At 39.7% G+C, this 23,548-nt stretch overlaps 1 protein-coding gene across 4 annotated transcripts in view; it reads left to right on the forward strand.

Annotated features, from left to right (window-relative positions):
- The first annotated feature begins 3,128 nt into the window (after positions 1 to 3,128).
- LOC146318031 (supervillin-like) overlaps positions 3,129 to 23,548 on the forward strand; it is a 64,064-nt gene continuing 43,644 nt past the window's right edge. For 2 of the 4 annotated variants that reach the window (XM_084731348.1, XM_084731350.1), the window contains exons 1-6: positions 13,892 to 14,120; positions 16,941 to 17,004; positions 18,256 to 18,347; positions 18,460 to 18,517; positions 18,633 to 18,781; positions 20,125 to 20,959. In XM_084731348.1, the coding sequence (XP_084587474.1) occupies positions 14,060 to 14,120; positions 16,941 to 17,004; positions 18,256 to 18,347; positions 18,460 to 18,517; positions 18,633 to 18,781; positions 20,125 to 20,959 (1,259 nt within the window). In that variant the 5' untranslated portion in view covers positions 13,892 to 14,059. Of the gene's footprint in view, positions 3,516 to 13,890; positions 14,121 to 16,940; positions 17,005 to 18,255; positions 18,348 to 18,459; positions 18,518 to 18,632; positions 18,782 to 20,124; positions 20,960 to 23,548 lie in introns of those variants that run through there. The other 2 variants (XM_084731351.1, XM_084731349.1) reach the window with 2 other exon arrangements.

Below are 23,548 nucleotides of genomic sequence, written 5' to 3' on the forward strand. Positions count from 1 at the left end.
TTAATTTGTTCCTATATAAACACACATGGCCCAAAGTAAATTAAAAGTTAAAAATAACCACATAACAGTTAATGAATAAAACTTTTTTAAGGCAGCCATAATGATATGAAATAGTAACAGAGTAAACAAAAGTGTTACCAGTGTTAGTAACTAAGGTCCTGTTTCATTTAGTGTAGAAGACACTGATTCTCTGTTTATCCTACTTCATGTAAAAATGGCTGCTATGAAAAAGGTCAATACCGCTTGCAAAGAACTACAGTACTGCTTGAAAGAATAATTCTAATACTTATACCTTCACAAGCCTATTAGCAATGTCATTTAAAATATATATGTATTGAATCTTTCCCTTTTTAATTTATTTAACATCACCTGTTAGCTATCAGGTAGAAACAGCTAACAGGTAGAGACTCGCTAACTTACTTAATGTGTGCTGCCAGTCTACCAGCTTGGCTTGACGGAAAAACAACAGCAAAAATAGGTAAGAGGCTTTCATTCAGTATAATTACACATTTTTAAAACTTTAAAGAATGAGTTTTCCCTTAGTAGCGTAACTGCAACACCTAGCTCTAATAGCAATAGTTAAGCTAGCTGAGTTATAGTGAAATTAGCTTAGGGTTAGGCTAGTTAAGATAATGTTATTAGCTTACTGGACTCTTTTTTTCAAACAATAATTTTCCCCAATAGGTTTTATTGTGGTGTATAATATTCTTACCTGTGCTGTTAACCATAATGCAGAACAGATGGTCTTAAAAACTCAAATTAGTTTCGGCCATTAAACGTTTCCCATTTGCCACAATAAGCAGGCTAAAGCTGAAGCAGCTCAAAATAGTAATTTATGTTAACGTTAACATGCAACATGGCCGTTTGTATGCCTTGATAACCTCTTCTTCCTCAGCTAAAACTCTTTAACTATTTACCTGTTCTATTTTGACTGAAAATAATAGTCCTAAAAACACACTGAAGCTTCAATTACTGATAGTATACGTGGTATGGGCATCTGGAGGCTCAGAACAAACATGAAATCACAAGCATGGCTAGTAAAATTATTGGCAATAATCCCTTTTTAAAGTATTCATAACACTGCCCTCAAGCAGAATCCACAGAACCTCTGTAGCAACCAAGAATATTTATAAAAAGTCTTTCATACCAAATCCCAGTCCTCAAAATGAAACAGTCCCTCTGCCATTAAACTCCAGCTGTCCCTCCATTACAGCTGCCTCAGTCTCCAAGCCAGACCAGTCCACAGTAAGTAAACTACATATCTGCCTTTACTGTACACCTGTCAAACTTGCCTGCCTCTGTTACTTGGGGAATAAGTAACACCACTAATGACAGTTGTCCTCTTTCTCCACTCCTCACGCACACATAGACTACATTCTCAACTGTACCACACCCTTGGAAGATTGAAGTGAAAGGATAAGTACTTTTTTTGTCATTTAAATTTGTTTGTTTAAGTACCTGTAGTGGATATAGACACTCAGTGAGCTGCATATACTGTTTTGCACTTCTTTTCCACAAGATGGAGCTAAACTGTTATAATACAACAGCAAAAAAAAAAAACAGTTTTCTCTCCACCACAGGATGTGAAAGTAGAGGATGCCTAAGGTAAGTAACATAACTTTTCTAAATGAATGGAAGTTAATTAATTCATTAAGTGGCTTTGGGTTTTTCACACCATGTACCACCTCATAAAATATTTGCTTTTCAAGTACCACAGATACAACCAATATTATATTACAGTAGTGTAATTTGAACTCTAATTAACTTGAGATAGGCATATTAATTACAACATATTAATTGCTGATGACATAATATATGACATGTTTTTAGATTAATTTATTTTATTATTTCAGATTCCTCTGTTTACAACCAGAGGGAGCTTGTGTGCATGTCATAGTTTGCTGGTGTGTTTCATTTGAACTGGGAAGTCAGAATTTCTGAGTTCCCAGTTGGAAATTTCAACTAGAATATCCACTGAAGGCAGATTTCCAACTCACAAAGTCAACAACCCAACCATGAAATCCAATATGGCTTTGTGCGTCACCAGTAGTGAAAACTGTTTTTTGACACCCGTGTCTCATTAAATCAGTCCTACACACAATACTGTCTGTAGACATGAAATTATAGTGTTTGTATACACAAAACACACCAGAATTCACTGTTAGCAGGTGCAAAAAAGTTTTTTTTTCAGACTTGTACTGAAATATGGTCAATTTGGGTGTGATGTCATTCCCATTCTTGAGAAAGATTTTGTTGTCTTTATTGCCTACATCTTCAATTTATTTTTTCTTTGTCTTTTAATAAGACATGTTGGAAAACAACATTTTAAAGAATTGTTTGCTTCACTCACATTTCCATTTTTGGAGATGAACAATAGTTGCATAACTTTTCATAAATATTTACACTGTGTGCCTGCATGTGTGTTTGTGTAGGTGAACAACCCAACATGAACAGCACAGAAGAGATTCTGTTTGTGAACTCACAGCCATCTTGCAGTGAGTACTTTGGCTAAAATAACACATTAAATTGCAAGTGAATGTACTGCAGGTTCAACTCTTTCCTTTTAGGTTCAGATAAAAATGAAACATTTATCTGTTGTAGCCTTTAAATCCATACAGTGCAGAAATTTACATATATCCCATAAGGCTGGATACATAATTGGTTATTTGGCTGAAATTAATGCGTAGATAAACCATGCATTGCTCCAAGCTATGTGCTATAAGCCCCCAGTGCTGTAGTACAGGAGCCCCTGCAGAGCCTGGCTCACACTGTGCTGCTGGATTGTAGTTTAACAGCTGATTCGATCCCCCTGTGTTGGGAGCCCGATGCTTCCTGGCTATTTATGGCAGATGCCCCTCTATCGAGGCTGCTCTCTTCAGCCCATACATGGTTGCTGTGGGATGAGGTTACCACGCCGATTTTGGCCCGCACTCCCCAAACCCCTTGGAAGCAGTGTTGTGTCGCTTCTTACCGTCAGTCTAAAATATATCAGACCAGGGTCCCAAACCTGGTTTACAGGAATGGACAATTTACGAACCACAGTTTTGATTCTTTGGAACAGTTTGAAGATCCACTTATTGTAGGAATATCAGTCTAACCTCGCGCCCCTTTTGTGTGTTTTTTTTTCAGCTTCATCCTCTCCTTCACCCCTCTCCTGTATACCCCACTCCCTCTCGTCCTCTCTCCCTCTCCCTCCTTTTCTTTCTTCTTTGCTTGGCTGTTCCTGGACTGATTTATTTGGCCCGGTGCAGCAGAGCAAGTGGGAAAGCACCAGGCTATATTTGTCGGCTGCTGAGGTTGGACCTGCTACATGGTGGATGACTCTGAATCCTCTGTTTGGGTTTACCTGCTCACACCTGTGCCTCCTGCCTCCTCAGCATCTGCTTTGCTCTGAATAAGGAACTAGTGAGACCCTTTGTTTGGTAGTTTCATATCCCTGAATTCTACTGTCAGGATAAATGGACTTCACCTGTGAAGCATCTCTCTCAGTCCCTTACTGTTGGAGCTAAAGCATAGTGAGTATGGTTTTCTCTTAATTCTCTTAATTCAATGCATGCTATGATATATATAAAGTCAAAAAGTAAGCAGTTAGTTCCTTTATACGAATCTGGCAACTATTCATCATTTGTGACGTAGCTTTATCTGGAGCTGCAAATTGAAGAATATCTGGTATATATTATATTAAAGGATGTTTGACCATTATGTTTGGCTATTTAATTTACTTTTGTGCTTCTTTAGCTTGCTTGTAACTTAAATGTAAAACAATTTGAAATAACTTGTCATCTGGCATTAGATAAGGTAAAGAAACCATCCTTTAGTATTATTTATTTTATTTATGCTATATTTGATGATAGACAACCTGAAAACAGTTGTCCAATGCAGTTTATAGTGGATGCTAACTTGCAACACCTGTCCATAGAAGGGCTTTTATGAAAATAAGAGACAGTGAGGTAAAAGGGAAATAAACTAAGTACAACAGTATATCATACATGTAATTAAAAGCTGAGTACAGCAAGACAATAAAGCTCAAGGTTGAAGACATTACATTTAAAGTAACAAGACATAAATTCTGGTGTAGAAGTAAAAGAGCAGAATAACAGAGGACAGCAGTACTTACTGTTTTCTGCTATGTCAGAGTACCTGCTGGTTCAAGTATTTTACCCATTAAAGTGTCTTTTAGATTTGAGTAAGATTTTTCAATCATTAATATTTTGGGGTGGCAAAAGTACATGCAGTATGTACTCAAGTAGAAGTTCAGATGCTTGTGGACAAAAAGACTCTGGTAAAAGTACAAGTATTTATTTAACTTCTTTACTGAAGTAAAAAAAATACAGGCTCTGAAATGTATTCAAAAGATAAAAGTAACAAGAATCTCTTAAAAGGGCATTTCTAATGGCAGTTTCTGTTCAAAGCTAACTGAGTCTCCCTCTGTCTGTTTCATTTTATTGTGTGTTTTATGTCATTTTTGTCTTATTATGTCTGTGATGTGTGATATGCCCTGATAGATATACCAAGAAACCATCTTTGTGTCTCATGTGTTATTGTCCTGTCCATTTAGGTTGAAATCGGTGTTGATGTTCGCTTGATTCACCTGAAATGCATTAAAATGTAATGAGCCTGTTTTGAAAATGTAAAGAGTAGAAAGCACAGATATTTGTGTTAAATTGCCAGAAAAATTAGTTAAAAAAAAAAAAAAAGTAAAATACATGTACCTGAAAACCCTGCTTAAATACAGTTGTACTTAGTTACTCCCACATCTGAGTGGAGGCAAACTTTGGTGCCAAAACTCAGCCGGACTTGACCGGTGTCTGTTTTACATTCCCCCCTGGAGAACTGAATGTAGTGTCCCAACCGAGCCTCCCTCTTGTTGCTGTCTCAAGTAACCACATGGGTATTAGCATTCCAAGCTGCAGATTATGGCTGTATGGTGGCATGTGTGTGTGCAGCTGATCTGTCGGCAGTGTGTTGTGCTGGTGTGTTGTTCCAACACCGGCCAGGCGTCATTTCTCCACAGTTTTGTTTTTATAGTGTGCGTGTGAGTGCGTGTGACTTCGTACGGCAGTTGCTTGCTTGGCGCTCTGCACCTGCTGCACCCATCAAAATGAACGGACAGGTTTACAGGCTGGCCCCATGTTTGACCTTATGTCACTGGATTCTATTCATCTACATAGAAGAATACAGATTTGCACATATCTCCAAGTGTTGTAGACACATATTTGTATTATCATCCAGCTCTGAGACTTGCATTAATCCATTAAAGGCCTGCATTTTTTTGGTAAAATAGATTAAAACAGTGGTTCTGGCATGGGGTATGGGGGCACACTCTTGCACTTCTCAATAGTGAAATATAGCTTTTATGTGGTTGGTGTTGGTGTTTAAAGGATGAGAGTACTAGCATTGTCAGAGCTCATATAAATGAAAGGGCAAGGATTCAGTTCCCAGAACAGCAGTATCTCCTATTAATGTGTGCCCTAACAGGGATTTGAACAACTCCAACTCTTTGGAGCAACCTTTTCCATTCTTTCATCACCCCCCTACTCCTATTTAGAAGAGAGACTGATGTGATCTGTTGAATATGATCTCATTTACCAGTTAATTTGTGGCTTGTACTCACCATCATCTCTGGTTGTCCCCACTGTGTGCTGATACTGTCAGCACTTAGCTTGTCAGAGGCAGGGAGCTGTCCACGGCTCCTGCTGGCCTGCTAACATGGTGACCTCTTTCTGAATGTATGACTGCTGTTTGGTTACATGTGACATGAATCAGTGATGATGGCCATGGCATCCATGCTCCTCAATGGGTACTGTTTCTTAGGATGTTCATAGTTACTATGTGCCGTGCATACAGGATGCAAAATCTTTTGTCTACCAGCCAAATGGCTAGTAAATGTTCAGATGTTACCAGCCACTAATTACTGCAGATGACCATAGTTTGTTTGGCTGGTGAGTGAAGCAAATCTATCAACCACTTGCATATTTTAACAGCATGTGGCTGGTGCTAATTTTGTGCCCTCCATGTACAACTATAGCCTCTCTATTTCTGTTATGTTTTGCATCATTTGATGTATAGGTATCAGAACCAGTATGATGGTAGTATATAGTAATTTTAATGGTGGGCTTTCTGGGTGTTGCTGGATGTTGTGACTGTTGTAAATCTAACACACTGGGAAGTAAGGTGGTTGCAGCAGGATTTAGCAGTGAAAAAAGGTACTTAAAGTGTGTAGAATTTAGTGGCATGTAGCAGTGAGCTTGCAGATTGACCTCCAAGCAGGAGAGTATACAGGAACTGTGAAACTTGTCAGTGCAACATGGTGGCCTCCATGGAAGAAGACCTGCACTCTGTGTAGATATAAGCGTCTCATTCTGAAGTAACGAAAGGGCATCAATTCCCATTTTCAGCTGATTATACACCAATGAAAACATACTTATGAATATTATATTCCATTTCTGACATATTCCGCCAGTAAATCCCCTTAAGACTTACACACTGGACCATTAATATGATATAAAAACAATTGTTAAGTACTATTAAATGCATGGTTTAGTCTTTTTTTTTTTTTTACATTTTAGAATGCATTATTATAAGTATAACTACATATACAGCAGACAGTATATACTGTCCATTTTTCTGTAAATGATGGTCTACTTTGGGGCTACTGGGAAGCAAACAAAGATTGGTTTACCATAGTTGCACAACACTGACCAACACTCACCTGAAAATATTTGTTTTGGCGAGTTTATGGTCTTTTTAATTTCTGTCTTCTATCTAGGCAAATGACATGGTGAATGAAATGACTGTGCAGTAATTCTGAGACGCACCAACAACTAACTACTTGTTGTACTAAATTGTGAATTGGTGTGACTCTTTTGTCTGCTCTGGAGTTACCTCATCACGTTACATAATGTGAAGATGTTCCTGGACGATGTAACTTTAAGAAAGGACAGCCAAACCCTCAAGTAAGCATCTCTGGCATGAAACCCTCCTCTTCCTCCTCCTGCACTCACTCTGTCTCTGTCTCTTTTCTCCTCCTCCCTCTCTCCTGCTCTGTCTAAGAGTCGCAGAACTTTTTTAAGTGTGTTTCCTGAGCACCAGGCTCTGTGCTCATCGATATCCATATAAGAGCAGAGCAGGCATATTTCTGTGCCGAGTGTCAGGCAGAGTTGATGCAAGGCAGCAGAGAGGAACGCAGATCTGGATCTAAAGAGCGAACTGCCAGAGTAAATGTTTAAGGAAGGAGGAAAGTTCCTGTTCTGCTCACTTAGGCTCTGAGTGATTAGAATATGTCCTTCTGTGCATGCGGGTGCACGTATTTATATTAGTGCATGTGTGTCTGTGTCTCAGTGTACATGAGTGCATTTGTCCAAGATAACCTAAACAGAGAATGTTTCTCCCAATAAAGGCAGGCCTGGTGTTGGAGAGCAGTGTCTGCTGCTGCCAACAGTGCAAAGACATCTTAAAACTAATAATCATTTCCTGATAAAACAAAGACCACTCTGCTATTCTAAACAACGGGTATCTGGTAACCGTTGAATGAGGAAAGTCTGCCCAGATGTACAGGAAGTCACAGATTTTATTTATTGTTAAAACACGCACAAGAAGTGAGTAGTTAGTGTGAGCAGCTGTATACCAGTGTTAGTTTAATTGATAATTATAATGCACCACTGTTACCGCTAAGTTAATTATCGTTAGTGAAAATATTGCCAGAATATCAAGCCACACTTAAAATGCCTCAGTAATATGTTGGCATGCTCCCTTTAAGAACAAATCCAGTTTTTAAAGCCCACATTCCACACATGGATGAGTGAGTGCCAGTTTTTCTTCTGGGTTGACTTTTAAGGTAGATGATAGCTGTCCACAAGCAGTTTGTTGGAAGAAAAAAGATTAGTGGCTTTAGGAGAGAAATGCAGAAATGCAGGTTAGACTCTCCAAAAAAAGTTGTCTATGCTGCAACCCCTGACAGTTATATGTCTGCTCCATGGAAGACATTCACTCTCTAACAAATTTATTTTAAGTGATTCAAATTTTCAGGAACCTAATCAAGCCCAGTTGCCTACGATAACCCTTAGGGAAGTTATTCTGGGTACAGTAAAGCTTTAATTTTCGAAAATACCCAAAGTATTTCCAGTAGGGCAAGACACTACGTTCTCAAAAAACTGTTGAGTGTTATACGTCATATTTCAGGCCTGTCTCATATTCAGGTGTGTATAGACATGAAAGTTCAGTGACATCGGAGAGTGATAATGATGGGAACAAAGGACAAACACAGTATAAAGAGGAAGAAAGTCTGTGTTGTGAGAAGGCTGGGGTGGATGGATGGGAATACCACAAGTTTTATTTTGAAAGTTTAACTGGTTGTTGCACATGTGTATGATTGAAAACTTGAGCACAGAATGAAAATGTGTGTGGTTTTTATGCATAGGAGAGGAAAAACATGCCACTGTTTGAGTGGACTGGTGGGTCCGTTATATGCTTTGGCATGATACCTGGTTATACATTTACAATGAATGAGCTCTTTAATCCATTTTCTCACTAGGCACAGCCAAAATACCATGATAATCTACTGCCTTATTGAAAGACAACAGTCTTATAATAATGTGTCATGTAATGACTAAATGTTTATAGTTAATTTTTCTTCTGTTCAAATAACTTCAGAAAAACTACATGCAGTAAATGCATAACAGTTCTAGATGAGGGCCAATATGATTCTGTCCTGTTGTCATTAATATTGTTGTTACCTGGTTCACCTAAATAAAAGCTAATTGTAGGCCTGTACATCACATAAGGCCTTAAAGCTCAGATCGAAACAAAGGATCATGTGGTGTTGGTTCCCATAGAAAAGTCCACCTTGAGCTGAACCCCTGTATGACCAGTGTGCTGCTGAAACTTCACAGCTTAAACTTTGATTAGCAAACAGATGCTTTGATGTTGAGTCACGCCGGGATTTGTTGAGGTACTTCCCCTCATGGTGTTTACATGATGTTCTGGGTGTTGAGTTTTATTGGCTGGTTTGTACATCCAGTGTAGCAGGATAAAATTGTTGAGCTGAGTGTCACATTTTTAGACCCAGAGACTGTTATTATCAGAGCAAGTGGACTCATTGGTCTATATTTGCTAACATGTCGTGATTAGTCAGACAACTGATCTGGTGAGTGATAATAGTGAAAATTGTAATAAACAAGCTGTAGGCCTTCTAGTTACGTACATATACTGTTTATAAGGTTAATATTAGTTTATATACATACTCGCAAACACACACACACACACACACACACACACATATATATATACATACATACTTACATACATACATATGTATATACATATATATAAACTTTTGGCAGTACTTCTAAATTTGAAAAGTAAAGTAGTAGTATTTTTTAATCAAAAATAGTGATCTGATGTTCTCACAGTGTGTTTTTAATAACATTGTTGTTTTCTCTCTTTCCCCTGAGGATGGAAATAGCCAGTGTTAGGGCCAAGATCATCAATATTGTTACAGTTACGCAACAATAACTTATTTATTAAAAGTAAAAAACTACAGGAAAGTTGTATATTATGCAAGATATATAAAAATAGCAATTTATCAAGGTTTATTGGCAGAATATGGCAGAAAAGGAGTATAATATTCATAAGTAAGTCTTTATTAGTGTATTATCACCCTGTAACTTTAGAATGAGCCGTTTACATCTACAGATGGTGGGTCCTCTTCCACAGAGTTCACCTTGCTGGACCATCATGTTTCTACAGTATGTTGAGTATCGCAGCCACCAGAGGGTTTCTTACTTGCTTGGAAGGGAAAGATGAGTAGAGGTGTAAATCAAGTTTCAGCACGATACGACAATATATTGATTCTTTGGACAATGACACAATATTAGCGGATATCACAAAGTCTGCCACGGTACGATTTTGGGTTGATTTAATTCAGGCGTCTGTGATCATCACTAAATTACATCGTATGTCCATTTAACACATTAACTTGCATTTATGTGAACTCACAAAAAACAATTAAATTATGATTCAACAATTTTATGACTTAACTCTTCCAGACATTTGTGACACTTTTGTGCCATGAGAATTTATTTCAAAATAAATACGTCTTAAACATGATGATATTTTCACTTTGTATCAATAATATTGGATTTTTGAACACTGAATCAATATATCGATCTGGAACAGTGTGTAACATCTGGGTTGTTACACACTGGTCCTTTAAAACATCCAACCTCAAAATTAAAGAGTTTGTCAACACATTACTGGGAAAACAGGTCTGCAGTTCTAGTCCGCCTCAGTTTGGTTTCTTGGAAGGCTTTGTATGTTTTTCCAGTGAGGTTTACTTCCAAGAAATGCTTCATGACGTCTGGTCTGTTTTGAAATTTTAAAATAAAATCTATGCAACCAGCAGACAGAGACGTGACATAAAGTGTATCATGTTTGCTTCTGCATAAGCAGGCATGGGAGTAAACAGGGGTAAACAGATGAGTAAATCCTGAAGTGGAGAGAGGCAGGTGAAGAAGCAAATAGATACAAAAAAATACAACTAAGAAACACAAAAGAATACAAGAAAGACAGGAGAGAAAAGAAGCTGACAGGAATGAGTAGGAGGAACCAGAGGAGCGAGCGAGATGGATGGCAAGATGACAAATCTGGGGAATGAAAGGGAGAAGAGAAGGAGTGGGAAAGAAAACAAGGCAGAGCAGAGAGCAGGCGTGGAGACGGTCCCCTGGTAAACACGGCCGGCTGGCTGACAGGGTGACCTCTCCCCGAGGCAGCCACTCACAACACACGTTGCCTTATTAGGGGCGTCTACAGGGAGCGGAGGCAGACTCGGGGAGGTGGGGAGAGTTTGTGTGTGAAAGGGTGAGAAAAAGCATCGGATACACGAGGTGAGTGAGTGTGCAAGTGAGCAGGACTAAGACAGAGTTCAAAAGTGTGTGACAAGAGTTAAAGAGCTGGCTTTATATAATCAGTGCGCCTATTTAATGCAGTCCAGATAGCTTTTAGATTACAGTGGAGTCCTCTCATCTGTCCAGTGCCACAAGAATAGGAAAAGCGTAAATTAATAATTTTCTGTCTTTGTTCTTTTTGATGCCTGTGTGCTGGAAAATGTAATGTAATTCCTAGTATTTATACTGATAGATCTCTGGTTTCCAGTAAAGATAGAAACATGGGCAGTGAAGAATGACAAACTGACAAACTGATGATTTGGGGGATTAAGTTTGTTGTACACACTGAAGTCAAAACAGTGACACAATCTAACCCAATCTAAACAACAAGTTTTTAACTTTCAGTTATTAAAAACACTGATGTGAAGAATGATGCACTTTCTGTCTTCTGAGGAAACAGCACAGCCCACATGCTTGCTGCGGACTACAGTAACTAAATCTGCAGTAACTAAATGTTTTGCCTACTTTAGTGTCTTGCAGCCTTTGCAGGAGATTTTTTAGCAGAAGCAAAGAACCTCATCAGTCAGACTTTTAGGTTTTGTTCTATTTTAATTTTGATCAATCTGCAAAGGAGCTGTGATCCTGAATTAATAGGAAGTATTTATATGTTTATGCCATTTATTTGGCTCCACCTGCAGTCATTCTTTGTTTTCTTACTTCACTTCTCTAAAATGTTTCATTTTCTATTTGATATCTAAGTTTGTAAATCTAATCATTACATTCTGTCGGCTGGGCAAGTGGATCAAAAATCTGTGCCTAAAGACAGTTGTTATTTGCACCTTTACAAACTGTTTTGTTAGCAGTTATTCAATCACAAAAATTACTCAAATTAACTGTCATGTTTAATTGAGGGCTGCAACATCTATAAAATAACAAAACGTGTCCATCCCAGTTTTTCAAATTTCATGTCTTTAAATGTCTTGTTTTGTTGTTAATATGATAACAATCAGAAAAAAGCTTGAAAGCTCCATATTTGAGAGGCTGAAAACAGCATTTTCTGCCATTTTGCATGAAAAATTACTTTAATGATTACTTGGCCAACATGATGTTCTACTTGCCCCAGGCAGGTGGGCACGCCTTATTGTTGAGCCCTGACTACATACATATACAGAGCTTTGTCTTGATCCTCGTTTTGCTTTGGAGTTTGCAGGGTGTGCGTCTGCAAGTGTGCACATCTGTACCTTTTCTCTTAAATAAAATAAAAAAAATTTTATTCAGGCTGTATAATTGACAGTAAAATAGACAACTTAGTATTAACAATCCAAACTCAACAGATACCTTTAATGTTTTTAGCAGCTGGAGTTGGCTAATCTGTATGAATAGATATTTGCACATGAATGCAGAATCTATGGGCAAGGAGCAAGACTTTGGTATTGAAAGCATTCTAGTTTTTGTATTTAGGTTGTTTAGTTCAAGTGGTATTGATGAGTCACAGGTTTTGGCTTCTTGGAGGAAAGGTCTGTGTGGAGAGCAGCAGAGGCAGAGTGCAGTGGCCAGATTGCATCCTCAGAGCACACCAGCTATCGTCTGATGAACATTTAGCCTTTTATTAGCCTATTTAAATTTATCAACATTCATATGCAGATAACTGTTTATAGAGATTAGCCAAAATGGAACATAAAATACCTGAAAAAGTTTACTTTGTTTACATCTCAAGTTGCTAAGCAGACTGTAAACAATGCATTCGGAAGCCCAAAAAGACATGGGCTACAGGAGAAACAGAAGTAAGTGTTTCCAGAGTTTGAGGAGTTAATTGGTCAAATGTTACAAAATCTCAACATTAAGACTTTTTTCTCCTCCTTCCTGTTATTTATTTAAGGAGAAGGGTCAGACTGCAGAGGTGCGGAAGCGGGGTGGCGGGGAGAGGTGGGGCCTCCTTCTAAGATGTGATGATTGATCATGTGACTGTTTTAGTAGTGGGCGCTTGTATCACTGTCCTGTGATGTGATGACTGAGACAAGTGGGTTTTGTTGTATGTTAGATGAGATTGTGTCTGCACTTCTGAGTTCACACCAACTTGTGACACAGAGTTAAAGCTCGTGTGAATTATTCTGTGTGTGTGTGTGTGTGTGTGTGTGTGTGTGTGTGTGTGTGTGTGTGTGTGTGTGTGTGTGTGTGTGTGCTGTACTGTACAATTTGAGAAGGTAGAGGAAGACAGTGAGACTACAAATATGTATATGTATCACAAAATGAGGAAAAGGTTTGGTTATTTTTGGATTATTTTAGATTTTTAAACGTGCTAAAAATCCTTGCCAGTGGTGTTGTGTTCAATGTGAAAAGATTAGAGTATGGCAGAAAATTATGAATACTGCTCTGCACTGCACATGACATTTTAATTGAGCCTGTCTTGAACTGGCATGAAGTCAAGGCCACCAGTAAAAGTCTTACAACCATAATGAATCACATTGTTAGCAGTACATTAAATTTTATGATTTTGAAGTCTCCGTGCATTTAAGAACAGAATAAGACAGATTTCACACTGGTGTGATAATGATATTAATATTTATGCAATTTCTGTGTTTAATTTTTGGTGATTTGATGGCACCTGGCCATCCTGGCTGATGCATGCTTGATGTGTGCTTGTGTTCAGGATACTGTTTGACTTCCAGTCGCCTTGGACCCCATACCACCCCCTGCAACCCTGCTGGCACCCTCCTCCAATCCTGTTCCAGAGTTTTTATCATCAAGGCTAATTTCTGCCTGTAATCTGATTAGGGCTCTGAGCTGCTTTAGCACCCTGCTGTGCTGTCTCTCTCTCTCAGCTCTCTTGCGTGCACGCACACACTGACATGCACACCGACACACACACACACACACACACACACACACACACACACACACACACACACGCACACACTGTGTGACAGCCAGTCTGTATTGGCTGTAGCTCGCTGTGTAGCCAGGGCAGTCACTCTGCTGTGCTCTGTGTGCTTGTCCCAGTGTGTGTGTGTGTGTGTGTGTGTGGCTGTGTCACCACCTCCATCCCTGCCTGTCTGCTTGCCGGTAGCCCTCGCCTCCACCCGCTGCTGCCGCTACTGCTGTCAGCCACCGTCACCACCGCTGTGACCGGAGGGGAGTCATATCAGCGGGGCATCCTTCTTTTCTTCTCCTTAAACATGTTTCGAAACCCATGGATCTCTAGTTACCATGTGAACCATGTGCAGCCCTGTGGCCAAGGTAAGGCCTTTGAGAGGGGAGGGCTTGGTCTGGCAATAGGATGACTTTAACTCTATGGACTGCTTGGGGGACTTTGCTAAGGCAGTTTAGCTCGCTACTGGGATAATGACACAGTTTGATGGCTGTCACTGATACAGTTTGCAGTGGGGAGATTCGGCTTGGCAAGACGGCTTAAGAGGCAGATAAGTTTCCTGGTTGACTCCTTATTGTGCTTCAGTTTGCTTGGTTGGATCAGATGAAACAAGGATTCATGTTACGTGTACAAATTACTCATCCCTGTCAAATGAGTTTAAAAGGATAATATGCAAAGTTTCCTAAAGAAAAATATATATAGAGTCAGACATTCTTTCAATCATCACTTATGAACCACTAGAAGTGGTGGTTTCTGTATCTGCTGAGACCCTTCCCTCTGCCTGTATTTCTCATTATTTTGCTGTGCTTGGGACACTTTATGAACCAGTATTTGATGATGAATGAGACACAGCAATAAACTATCTTTCTGGTGCATTTATGAACAGCTCAGACAAATCCTACTGACTATCCTCGAGGATTTTTGGATATTGTGAATAGATACAGACAGTTTATCTGTTACTATGGGCATGACATCAGGCTGCTTTGAATGAATGGAGAGTATGGTTGAGAACGTTTTTCTGCACTCATGTGATGCTGTATATTCAACAGGTGTGTGCTGTTATGTCTGTATCTGTTATACTTTTTCCTGGTTCCTCCTCTCTGATAGCCAAATTAGTCAATGCCTGCTGAGATAGAAGACTGTTCATGTTCAACCAGCAACCTTTCCAAACAGACTGTGTGCAAGTGAAGGCCCACTTCACTCAGGGAGTCTATTTTGCACCTCTGAATATTTATAGAAAATCCCTCTCCTCACCATGCTCACTTTGGGACCGTCAGCAGCCTAAGCTGCTCTCTGGCACTGCCATCCTTGAGCCTTGTGCTGCTCGTTTTGTTGACAACCTGCAGGCGTTTCCAAGGAAAGCCGCTCTGACTTCAGTGCGAGGGGCTTTCCAGACAGATGAACAGACAGATATATGTACACACACCTCCACAAGCTTCCCACAGGCTTCCAAGATCTTGCATGTTTTTGCATGGATGTGAGATGAAATAAAGCTTCAAAGGTTATGGCATTTATAGATTTTGAGTGTGAAAATAGAACGTCAAAGTTGTCACAGACATTGCTTCACTGAGGATGAATGCTGTACATCCCAAGGAAAACCTGTGGTGGAGAATCATGTTCCTGGCATGACAGTGGTCTAATCCAGATTTTTGGTCTTCTGTATGTCCAGTTTGGATTTGTGTGATGCTTTACATCAGAACATGTCACTTTTGAATCTTTGAATTTCACCAGATCACTTCACAAAACACTGAAAAGCCCTTGAACTTGATATCTAGAGAGCCGCAAGACTCTGCTTCTACCAACACACCTTTCACCTCCTTACGTTCTGTCCCTGCTGTATTGCCACACAGACTTTGGAGGCTTAAATAAGCCAGAGGTATTCTGAAGGCGTCTGGAGCAGTAACACGATCTGTCTCCTATACTGGGCTACAACTTTACAACAGGCTGCTGTTGCTGTGACGTGAGAATGAGAGGTTCAACTATCAGCTGGGAACTGGATGTGAACTTTCTGAGTAATCCTTTTTTTGTCAAGTGACTCATACTGAGACTTGAAAGTCCCTGTCAGAACTGATGGCACACTGGTGGTGTTTACTCTAAGAGAAGAAAAGTGACTTCTCTTAATTGACTTTACAGTTGCAAGTAAACCATCTATCATCACTTTTAGTTTTATCAACATTGTATTTTTTATTTTAGAATACCATAATAATGATCCATTTGTTAGACGAGTGGTAAAATGGTAAAAAGGTTGAATGAAGGCCTTTGTGGCCTGTGGAGCCAGTGCTAGTGTCTAGGTATATCCTTGTTAATGACAGGGATCCTGATGGAAGTGACTTTGGCTGAGTTTCACCCTTACCTGCCATGGCCTCTTTAAAACAAGGCATTTCCAGCACAGTTGTGGGGACGGCTAAAGGAGGACACTCGGCATGATTTGTTGTTGGAGTTTAATCTGAATAAGTTTAAGAATACTATAGTTTTGTCATTCTGTACTTTCAGCATCACCAGTCAGCACCTCTTTTAACTGCTTCTAATAACTGCTTACAAAAATATACAACATTTAGAGAATTATTTTTAGTATTGAGGTGTTTTTGCTGCGTTAGTGAGGACATGTATCTTCAGATGCTGAAAAAACAAGATTCAGGTGGTCCATTAGGGTATGAGATCCATGAGCCTAAAGGCTCATCTAATGCCAAAATACTGCTCAGTGGTTTATAATACTATTAGACCCTAGACAGGATTTTTACAACTCTCAGCAACAATCTATTTTATCCTCCACCTTGAATTATGCTCCTCATGAAAGTAGTAGGATATACCAGGGATGTGGCCAGATCAGTACCATGTGGAATTGCACTGAATTATGTTGTGACACAAAGTGAGTCAGGTTTGTCTTTTTCTGGACAATCCTACATTTTTTCCCAGAGCCCACTGCACCAGGTTTTGCGCGATCACAAATGTCTCAGTGAAATGAATTATGGTGTAAAACCAGCCTTGCTCTTCCTATCGTACCCATCTGAATTCTGTCTTTACAGCTTTGTCAATCCATTGAGCCTTTCAGTGATGTAGATCTCTAGGTCTCTGGATGAGTTTCAGTACTCTGAATGTTAGCCTAGAGAGTTTTGGATTGCAAGATGGAGGTGGAGTGTAGATTTCTTTGTTACTCAAGTTTGACTGAGTCTTGTTTCTCTTTTTAGGAATTGGATCGAAAGCTCCCCCCAAGATTTGTAGCTCAACTTCGTTGCCAACAGAAGCTTTAAGGTGAGTTTTTGTTTGCAAACACCACAAACACTTATGGGTCAATTAATAGCCTAAAGATTTTTTGTTTGTTTTTTAGCTGATGATTTGATTTAATGTCACAAAAACCAACAGTAGATTTTCTGCATTTTAAAGGCAAAAGGTGGAACTACAAAAATGACACATTCTATTAAGAGCATTCACATTAATATGATTTCTGCATTGTCATCAAGATAGGGATATGTAAGGATATAGGTTTACTACAGTCGAGTGCTTTAGCTTATCATGTGCAGTAAGCATTAAAAGCTGGAGATGCCTGGAACAGCTTATCTTAAGACACTTTTTTGTGCACATGGCATTACAGCCATAATACCTCCCTCGGGGGCCCTTTACACAAAGTCCCCTTTTGCATTAGTTTACAGTGTTTCTGCTCCACTCCTACAGAAAATCCAAGACAACATTCAGCTATGTAACTATGTACATTGTACAGTAACAGGCATCCACACCTAAAATAAACATTGTCTTTTTAAAGATGAGAAAAAGCAGCATGATGAGCAACTCCTCTCTATTTTTATATGAAGAGATATATTCTAATCTCTAAGCTGTGGTGGACACTGTTGTCTGGAAAGATATCAGGAATATGCACACAACTCTTTGAAGCGCTGGAACATAAATTCTGAGTGAGAAGCAATTTTAACTGATTTGCTCCTTTAAAAAATACAGAACGTTGTTGTTGTCTCTAAACTTTTTTGAATTGACTGTTGACTGATTTAGCAATAAGTTTGTTAAGATTTTGGAAAGAAAATAAAAGTGATTTTATTTGTCTGGGCTTGTGAGACCTGTTGATTGTGACATGTAAGGACATTAAGAAGACCTCGATTGTCTGTTTCCACTTGGAGGGGAGTCAAGACTTGATGGCCTAGTTCATAAGCTGGATCCTGTTGGAAGTGGTTCCAGCTGAGTTTCACCTTTACCTGCTGTCACCTCTTTGAGATGAGGCCTTTAAAGCAGAGTTGTGTGGACAGCTATAGTAGGACACTGGGCAAAAATTATTATTGATGTCTAATCTGAATAAGCTGAAGAACACTATAGTTTTGTCATTCTATACTTTCAGGCTCACACCTCTGCACCTCTTTTATCACTGAGTATTTTCTAATAAAGCACCTGATCATCCTCCTTTTTGAGAAGCAATCAAATCTAATCAGCTGTCTTGATCAAATATTTATTCAGTGCTCATTAGCTATGCAGAATTTGTGACTCTGTTTTCCCAATCAGTTTTCAGAGTGATTTCTCCTTGGGTGACAAGACCACCTTGGTCAAGAGCGCTTCAGATACAGATGCCAAACTTCTGGCTGCCCTTCCCAAAGGTGTGCATATGGTTTCTAAACACTATATCTAACACAGTAACTCAGAATAAAGCAAATAGATTGTTGCTTTTTACGTTTATACTAAATGCATATTTTCTGATCTGATATTCAGTTTCAGAGTTGAAGAAATACTTTGAGGGAGGTGTCACAAAGGATTTGGGAATGAACAGGTATCTTAAGGGCTCACCACGCTATATTTTTTCCACATATACATGTCTAAACATTTTCAGCCACTCAGCTGAACAGTTGCTCACCTTTACCCTCTGGCTTTCTTTTTTCTGATAGGAAGGAGAGGATAGCCCGGCGCCTGGAGGGCATTGAAAGTGATGTTCCGCCTGCTCTGGTGCCCGGTGGTTTGGTGGCCAACAGAATGCTGGAGGAGGATCCTCCGCGGTACACCCGCGCCTCAGATCCCTGTGAGCCTTGTGTGATGGGTAAGCATGGCACGATGCACTGCAGAAATATATGATGCTGCCTTTAGTGGACTTGGATTAAGGCTCCTGAATCATGAGCCCATGTGTGCCATTCAGCATTTGTAAACTTTATGATTTTATTATATTGAAAAAGTGTTTTGTTTTACTTTCACAGTTATTTTAACTTGTTGTTGAGCATTTAAGCAAAACCGCTTCTCAGTTAGTGATTTGTTAGTTTTTAACAGGGGAATGGACCTGGTTTGTTTCAGAAAAAGTTTCAGAAAATGTTCTGCTACTTCAGAACCAAGGACAGCACCTTGGAGTAAGCACAGCTGGGCTGCTGATATTTCAGAGCCGTGGTCAGGTCCATAGATTCTAACTTGAACAAACCTCAGTTGGACAAAGAATCAGACTAGATTAACATATTCAACTAAACAACCCCCCTGCCCCTGCACTCTCTCTGCTGCGAGGGCATGGAGAGGTTAACCGGGGGATGTATTTTGGTCATTTTGCTATCAAGAGGGACGGCACCCCCCATCAAATCGCCTGCTGCTGGTTCTTCCAGTGGAGCTGCTTAGTGGGCCAACAGTTAATATCTGTGGATATGTTGGGCAGCCTTATATAGGTTTAATGAATGTAACAGTGTCGGTGAAAACAAAACACAAAATTCTGAGCATTGTTGCATGTCATCGCATTTTGAAGAACTGAATTTAATTGATATGAATATCTGGGATGTGTTTTGTTGGAATAATGCAAAAATTATGTCACGTGGGAAGGCAGCAAGTGTACTGCACATGATCAATAAAGCATTATATTTTTTCAATTACCTTGAATTGTGGACTGTAGCAGAGACATCTGTAAATGTTTACTAATCTGCACATTAGATGACTGTGGTTACAAGGGGTGGTAATACTTGATATACTTGAGAAAATGTTTTGTTTTTCTCTATTTATTTTTTAAATTTTGCATATTTCATGCTCTTAAAATACCTCTGTACTATGTGAAACATGTCCTAGTGATAAGAGTACAATAATAGCTGCCATTTAGTCGCCATATGAGTGTTTTGCCCCATAAGAAGCATTAATATTGAAATTTTAAGAAAAACAAATATACTGTTATATGTCCATTCATTGAATTATATTGTAATACAAATTATAATCCATATTGCCCAGTTCAACTCTTACGTATTGCTTAGCAACAAGTCGGCTGTATCTGAGCTTTCAGAAAAGTATGCAGTCAAGTTGTAATTGTGGCTTTGAGGTTGGTAATTACTGTTATTCCCACGTGACATGAATGTGGCAGAATTTTTGTTTTTTAAGAAATGTTGCTGATAAGTAAGAGAGTATTTCTGCTATTTACCACAGTGAGACGCTACAGTCGAGAGGAGCTGGAGGCACCCCAGAAGCAGGTGTCATCTCAAGACAGATCACCTCAGGTCAAAGGCGGTGTCGGTGGTGGCCGTTCAGAGCCAGTACTGGTGTATGTTGACCCAGTAACGTTATCCACCTCCTCTACACCCACATCTGGCCCCACAGACCCGGCCAGCCTCAGTTCCAAGGCTGAACGTATTGCCCGCTACAAGGCCGAGCGTCGCCGCCAGCTGTCAGAACGTTATGGCATCCTCCTGGATCAGGAGGCAGACATCGATTACACACCACGCTACCGTTCCCGGCGTGATACAGATGTCTCTGACCGACAAACAGCCACCAGGCGAGACAGAGACAGACAGGAAACGGAGGAACAAGGTCGGGAGCCCAGGGTGCCATACCGCTCTGGAGTGGGCAGGGTTTACATGAGGACTCACCCAGATTCTGCCCCTGTTTCCACCTCTAACCCCGCCCACTCAAACCAAGCCCCTCCTCCCACACAAGAAAAACAAAGAGGATTCTTGGAGCGGGAACGAGCGATGAACATGGAGAACTACCGGCGAGGTGGAGCTCAAGAGCGCTCAGTCTCCTCTAGAACCAGAACCCAGGAGCAGCATCCACCCCCGCCCCAACAACAGCAGCAGCCCCACTACAACAAGGACAATGCCAAGCAGGAGCCAAGCCCCGCCTCCACCAGGGATTACAGCATCGCAGCAGTGCCCAGCTCCCCTCGCACCGCCCGCCGGGCCTCGCTGCCCTCAACTCGCTATGGCATCTCACCTGGGGATTTATTCATAGAGCAGCAGGCCCAGAGCATCCTCAACAGGCAGGGGTGAGTTTACAAAACGCAAAATTAAAATATTTACATGAAGTAAGACTGACTTCAAGACATGTGTCCTAGTGTGGATAATCTCACTCAGGATGTGATACTACTAAAATAATGCAACAACTTAAACTTTCATAGCTGATTTGGGGAATTATGTCCTGGAAAAAAATCTAATACACCTTTAAAGTCTAAGATGGCACTAGAATCAAGAACCTTCTATTCTTGTACTCTAGTTTTACTCCATGGTAGCTATTTTTAAATAGCATAGTGATGGAGATCATTATTTTATTTTGTTTTATACACCTAAAGGTATTTTATTTAAGTTTTGTCTTGGAGTTTGTGCTATTCTAAATTTTGGCACCAAATATGTCTAACAGTTATTGGTCTCCTTGATCACTGATAATAGGTATCAGTATCGGCCCTCAAAAGTCAGAGAGTTTAAACCTCACAGGACTATTTTCTTGTCTGATCCACTGATTGCTAATTTCCCTGTGGAGCAGGCTGTACATCTTTTTATTGTTTCTTATTAATCATAATTAATAGTTTGTAAGAAATTGATTAATTGGTATACTTGAAACACTTAGAAGCAGTAGAAATCCAAATAAGAAAAATCTCTGATGGATATTTTAAGATTCCAAAATGTATACATTAATGCAGTTTGTTCTGTCCACTGGCTGATGAGCCAGCTAGCCTGCCGCATTTACCACCAGGTCAGTATGAGGATCCTTCTAGACTGTGGATCCAGCTCTGTCACGCTTGCCTTGCTCCAGTTTCACATAGAAAGGTGCTCTGGGGAGCTCATCAGGGAAAGGTTGTAGGGCAGCAGGGTTGGTTTTTGGAGGGGATATGATTTCCCTGCTTGCCCCAAGAGGTAACCCTGAGTTAACAGCAGCTTGGTTCATTAGCGATTCAGCGAAGAGCTTGTGTCACGTTCTATTATAAACTTGAATATGCTACCCCAAAAGGAATGATAATTATAATATTTGTCAAGTTAAGTCAATGATAAAGAATTTGACTTGATGACATTGATGCAGAGACAAGTGACATACCGTAAAATAAACTGAAACCTATATATAATAAGAGATATCAGCAAAAAAGCATTCTGTAACACTTCAAAATAGTCACACTTCAATGACAAACTTTTGATCAGCAAATGTAAAGTGAAAATCTTGGACTGATCCTCTCAACTGAGAGGTTCTCAGAGGTTTCCCTCAGGGTTTGACACTGTGTCACCACATCATCCTGTAGCCTGGCCGCCCTGTCAAAGAGCGACTGGACTCTCAACACAGACTCAGAGAGTGACACTCAGACAGACTTCAGCTGGCCTTCAAGGTACTGTCTGCTCAGGATGTCATCAGTGTGAAGCCCTTACAAAGCCCTGCAGCCCACCGGGTACATGTGTTAAAGCTGGCAGCACACACTTGATGGTCAGGGAAGTGCTGATTCATTCAGTAGTTGAATGTCATTGAAAATTGCGGTAAAACTTTTTTCTTGCATTTATGTCTCTTTCACATGATATTCATTCTTTTAAAATTATGAGACATTTTAATCGTCTTCAAACAATTGTAATATATCTTTCAATATTCAGAAATCTGCCGGTACCCTACCATAATACTGCTGGGAAGGGATGGGAATTGAAAAGATTTTATTGAAACTAATGCCAATTCTGTTTATCAGTCCAGTTTTTTATCAATTTTCTTATTGATTCCTGATCAATTTTAGTCAAGCTTACTTCAGCCTGAGAGCTAGATGTAGCAACAAGCTGTCTGTGATCATTTAAAATGAATGAAATGAGAAAATAATTGTACAGCGTTTGTTTTCATTTAGATTTTCTCAGTCAGAGAAAAAATCTACTAAGCCTCCCTGCAAGAAGTTATAACAGGATATACCCTCAGTAATGGATGCGTAGCTCAGACAGGAAGCAGTGGCTCTTGTGCATACTAGGGGTGTAACATTACATCAACCTGAACCCATCTATTGATCATACAAAATCAATGATTGATGCAAAGTGAAAATATCTATCTATATTATCATTTTTATTGTAAAATTCCCATGCCATGTCTGTGTCACAAATGTCCAGAAGTCATAAGACTGTCAAATCATAATTTAGTTGCTTTTTGTGAATGTATAGAATGTGTTAAATGTCAAATACATGGCATTCTTGGAATTTAAGCCCATCTTTCATCAAAAGATGTTTCAGCAGATAAGTTTTCAACAGATATTACAACTAGCATTGTTGTCATCTTCCTTTGTGAAATAAGCCAAGCTTTGGACTATTTCGCCCTCTCCGCCATCGCTCCCTCTTGCAAGTTCCCAGCAGCAGAGCTGTATGAGTTTGACACTATTGTTTTGTAATGCATGACTGTCAGAAAAGCCGGCACCAATAAAAGCAGAAGAAAAGTTCGGAGGCATTTTGATGGGTCAGACCATTTGGAACAGAGAGACGTTCCATTTCTTGATTCCCATCCCTACGGCTGATGACACCCTAAAAAAAATAAAGTCACAAGATTATAAGCCAGCACTTTAGAAACACGTCCTTGGTGGACATGCAGGTTACTCATTCCAGTAGATTTACCATATAACAGTAAATATTTC

Source organism: Lutjanus erythropterus, chromosome 12, assembly GCF_056507025.1.
Source record: "Lutjanus erythropterus isolate fLutEry1 chromosome 12, fLutEry1.hap2, whole genome shotgun sequence".
NCBI classification, from domain to species: domain Eukaryota; kingdom Metazoa; phylum Chordata; class Actinopteri; order Lutjaniformes; family Lutjanidae; genus Lutjanus; species Lutjanus erythropterus.